Source organism: Humulus lupulus, chromosome X (genome assembly GCF_963169125.1).
Source record: "Humulus lupulus chromosome X, drHumLupu1.1, whole genome shotgun sequence".
Lineage (NCBI taxonomy): Eukaryota > Viridiplantae > Streptophyta > Magnoliopsida > Rosales > Cannabaceae > Humulus > Humulus lupulus.
In genome coordinates this window covers 149616204-149620150 of record NC_084802.1, presented here as the reverse complement: position 1 = coordinate 149620150, position 3947 = coordinate 149616204, and the positions used below count along the sequence as shown (strand labels likewise).

The 3947-nt window shown below is 39.9% G+C and overlaps 1 protein-coding gene and 1 non-coding gene across 2 annotated transcripts; one reads left to right on the top strand and one right to left on the bottom strand.

Annotated features, from left to right (window-relative positions):
• Window positions 1–555: 555 nt before the first annotated feature.
• On the bottom strand, window positions 556–1053 carry LOC133806364 (uncharacterized). Its single transcript, XM_062244474.1, has one exon. It carries the CDS (start codon window positions 1051–1053, stop codon window positions 556–558), a length of 498 nt encoding a protein of 165 aa, XP_062100458.1.
• A 1078-nt stretch (window positions 1054–2131) lies between these two features.
• LOC133807575 (small nucleolar RNA R71) lies at window positions 2132–2238 on the top strand. Its single transcript, XR_009879480.1, has one exon. It is a non-coding gene; the product is annotated as a small nucleolar RNA R71 (small nucleolar RNA).
• Window positions 2239–3947: the final 1709 nt, after the last annotated feature.

Genomic DNA, 3947 nt, shown 5'->3' with positions numbered 1-3947 from the left:
AAGTATGTCTTTAACGTCAAGCACAACATCTGAACACATGACTTTTCAAAGATGAAGTGAGGTGGCTGAGGTCTTGTGTTGCTTAACCTCATTACCCCCAAACTTATATTCTTTCCCATTAACCTTAAACTTTCTTCCTGAATTCTCATCATGCAAATCCAATGCACCACAAGGATAGACTTTGATTACAGAGAATGAATCGATGAAGCTTGATTTTAGATGTTTGGAGTTTCCTTTCATCTGAGGATTAGAGAAACACACCCGCTGCCCCACTTCGAACCTTTGGGAATGAGCTTTCCTACCACACTTCTTTTTCTTTTTCTTCTTTGTATGTGGCTCTTGCAAATGAGACGATGCCTTCTTTATACTTGCCCCTAGCTCATTGTTGCTTTCAAATTCTTTAGGAGGTAGCCTCATCCTCACTCTTTTGCTATACCTTGTGGGTACTCCTTCCTCCATTGTAGAGTCAATGACATGAATGGCCAAACACTCCCCCAACTCATCTGGAGAACGTATAGGATTGAATACCTTGAACGTTACTTGTTCATCTTAAACTCACATTGTGAGCTCCCCTTTTTCCACGTCGATCAAAGTTCTACCTGTAGCAATAAATGGCCTTCCCAAATTAATAGGCACCTCTATATCCGCCTCATAGTCTAGAACAATAAAGTCAGCGGGAAAAATGAATTTTTCAACTCTTACCAGCACATCTTCAATTTTTCCATCAGGGTGAGCGAGGGATCTATCAGCTAGTTGAAGGGTAACTGTTGTAGGACTAACCTCTCCAATCCCTAACTGCTTGAACACAAACATTGGCATCAAGTTTATGCTAGCACCCAGATCACACATAGCCATCCCACTATAAGAGTCTCCAATAGTAAATGGAATGGTGAAACTTCCTGGATCTTTCATTTTAGGAGGCAACTTATTCTGCAAGAATGAGCTACACTCCTTGGTCAAAGCTACAGTTTCAAACTCCCTCAACCTTCTCTTCTTTGTAAGAATATCTTTCAAAAATTTCGCATAGTTGGACATTTGTTCAAGGGCTTCCATTAGTGGGATGTTAATACGCAACTGCTTTAAAACATCTAGAAATTTCTTGAATTGAGCATCTTGCTTTTGCTTCTCAAACCGTTGGGGAAATGGGGGTGGCTGATTTGAAATTGAGCTGTTTGGGTGCTAATGTTGCGGCATTCCTGCAGCATTCTTGGGAGAGGCAGATTTTTCTACACTAGGAATTTCAGCATCTTTTGGAATTTCCTCATTTATTTGGATTGAAGAGGGCTCACCCTCATGCCCAGAATTTTCCTTGGAATTCTCCAACTCCTTCCCACTTCTCAAAGTGATTGCTTTGCACTCCTCTTTACCTTTTCATCTTGGATTTATGGTGTCACTTGGCAATGAATCTTGGGGTCGACTACGCATCTCATTAGCCAGTTGTCCAACTTGAATCTCCAAGTTTCTCAATGATGCTGCTTGGATTTGGATCATGGCTTCATTCTTCACTATATACTCCTTCAACATGTCCTCAAGAGAGCTAGATTGCATTGCTTGTTGTTGTGGCCTTTGTTGTGGTGCTTGTGGGGGATAACCCGGCGGGAAATTTGGTCTTGGAGGCATAGAAGAATTTCTAGGGCCAGCCCCTTGATTACTCCACGAGAAGTTGGGATGTTGCCTCCATGATGGGTTGTAGGAATTAGTATAAGGGCCATTCCTATTTTGATTCCCTATGTAACACACAGCTGCTGGATTGGAAGGACATTTGTCAAAAGTATGACCCTCACCACAATACACACAAGAAATGTTCTCCATTTGCTCAAATTGTGTCACCATAGGCTGCCCCATTGATTGATTCATCCCCATATTCATTGTCTTGAGCATATTAGAAATAGAGGACACTTGGGCAGCCAAAGAAGTGATGGCATCTACATCATGAATATCAGCCACCTTTCTACCTGTAGACAATCTAGAAGTGGGCCACTGATAGTTGTTGTTGGATATTCTCTCAAGGATTTCATATGCCTCATTAGAGGACTTAGCAAGAAGAGCCCCGTTCACTGAAGCATCAACCACCATCCTAGTATGAGCGTTGAGATCATTATAGAAGGTCTCCATCTGGATGCAATGTGGAATGCCATGGTGAGGGAATTTGCGCAACAACTCCTTAAACCACTCCCATGCCTCATATAAAGATTCTTCATCAAGTTCCTGAAATGAAGTAATCTCATTGCGTAGCTTGGCATTCTTAGTGGGAGGTAAGTACTTCATAAAAAACCGCTCAGCCAACTCTTGCCAAGTAGTCACAAAATCAGATGGGAAAGAGTTCAACCAAGCTCTAGCTGTGTCTCTCAAGGAGTATGGGAACAACTTTAGTCTCAGTGCATCCTCTGTCACTCCGGGCAACTTGAATGAATCACTCACTTCAATGAACAATCGAAGGTGAAGGTGAGGATCCTCTGTTGGCATCCCACTGAACTGACCCACAGTTTGAAGCATTTGGAACATGACTGGCTTCAATTCAAACTGTGTTGCCTGAATCTCTGGTCTAACGATGCCTGGATTGAGCTCATTGAAGAGGGGGAGAGCATATTGCGTGATAGCACGATCTCTGTCATCAGCCACAATAACTGCATTTTGCCCATTGTTGGCAGCTACTCCCCCTTGAGCTACTCGATCTTGAGCAGCTCCTGCTAGATTTACTGGTGGATCATGAGCGACTCCTGCTAGATTTACCGCCCTTTGAGCGACTCCCTGTTGAGCCCCTTGCTCAGCATCCATCACTACTACTTCCCTTTTTGACTTTTGTATCTTTCGCCTTCTTCTAAAGGTACGCTCAATTTCTAGATCAATGGGAAGTAGTTCAGGGTCTTGATTCTTGTTCATACACTGTATAAACTTGAAATTGCACGAGAATCACCAAAGTTAGCACAAAAGAATGTAAACCAAATTGCGTGATACTTAATTTCACAATAAATGACTTTAAACAATCCCCAGCAACAGCGCCAAAAACTTGTTGCGATATTTTCTTATGATATTTAATGTGCAAGTTTACACAATAGTAAGTATTTTAATATCGTCTCCTCAAGGATTGTTTAAGCAAGATATTGTAAAATAAAATAAAAAAATGAAATATATAAATGAGTGAACTAACGACCAAAACGAAACTCAAACAGTAAACAAATGATTAATCAAGCGATGATGGGAAGTTAGAGCTACTAATTCCCTCTAATATGCAATTTTGGGCACAGATGCGGGTAACAATGCGGGCACAATTCTGGGTAATGTTGACTAGGTTTCTACTTGTCTTAATTCTTTTTCCTAAGCAATTAAGGTTCAATTCTTGCATTAATTAACATATTCCTATGCCTAATCAATGTTAAGAATATCAATTTGAGCACAAACCTATAAAGTCATGTAAGGTGATTATATATTCCTATATAAACACAATTTCCAAAACATAAAAGTTAAGAACATGCATCAATCAATCTTTGTATCCATTAATATTAATCTTTCCAGCATCAATACTAATTTAATTACCTACTCAAGTTGGCCAAACATAGAGCAAGTATAAACAATATTACCATTGATTGAACAAAACCTCAAAACAGCTTTAACATTAAAATTACCCACACACCCAAAATTACATATTACAGTTCATTAACATCTCTAACTACAAAAGTTTAGTTCATACTAAAAATCAAGAGAACAATTATAATAATTTCAGCCATGGGTTTCATGAGAGTTAATTAAAGGAATTCAATACAATGATTAAGAGTAGAAAAAATAAAAACCAAACACTAAGAGCTAGATGAATTTGTCTCTTCTTCTCCTTCTTCCTTGCACTTTGTTTCCTCCTTCTTGAAGCTCAAAATCTGGTCTCCCCAGTGGTGGGGGCGGCTGGTTTCTCTTTCAATGGTAGGGAATGATGATAGGGGAAAAAAATGTGT

Bases quoted from the DNA above. Each gene is read 5' to 3' on its own strand.
- LOC133806364 (XM_062244474.1), bottom strand. From the start codon at position 1,053: ATGGAAGCCCTTGAACAAATGTCCAACTATGCGAAATTTTTGAAAGAT.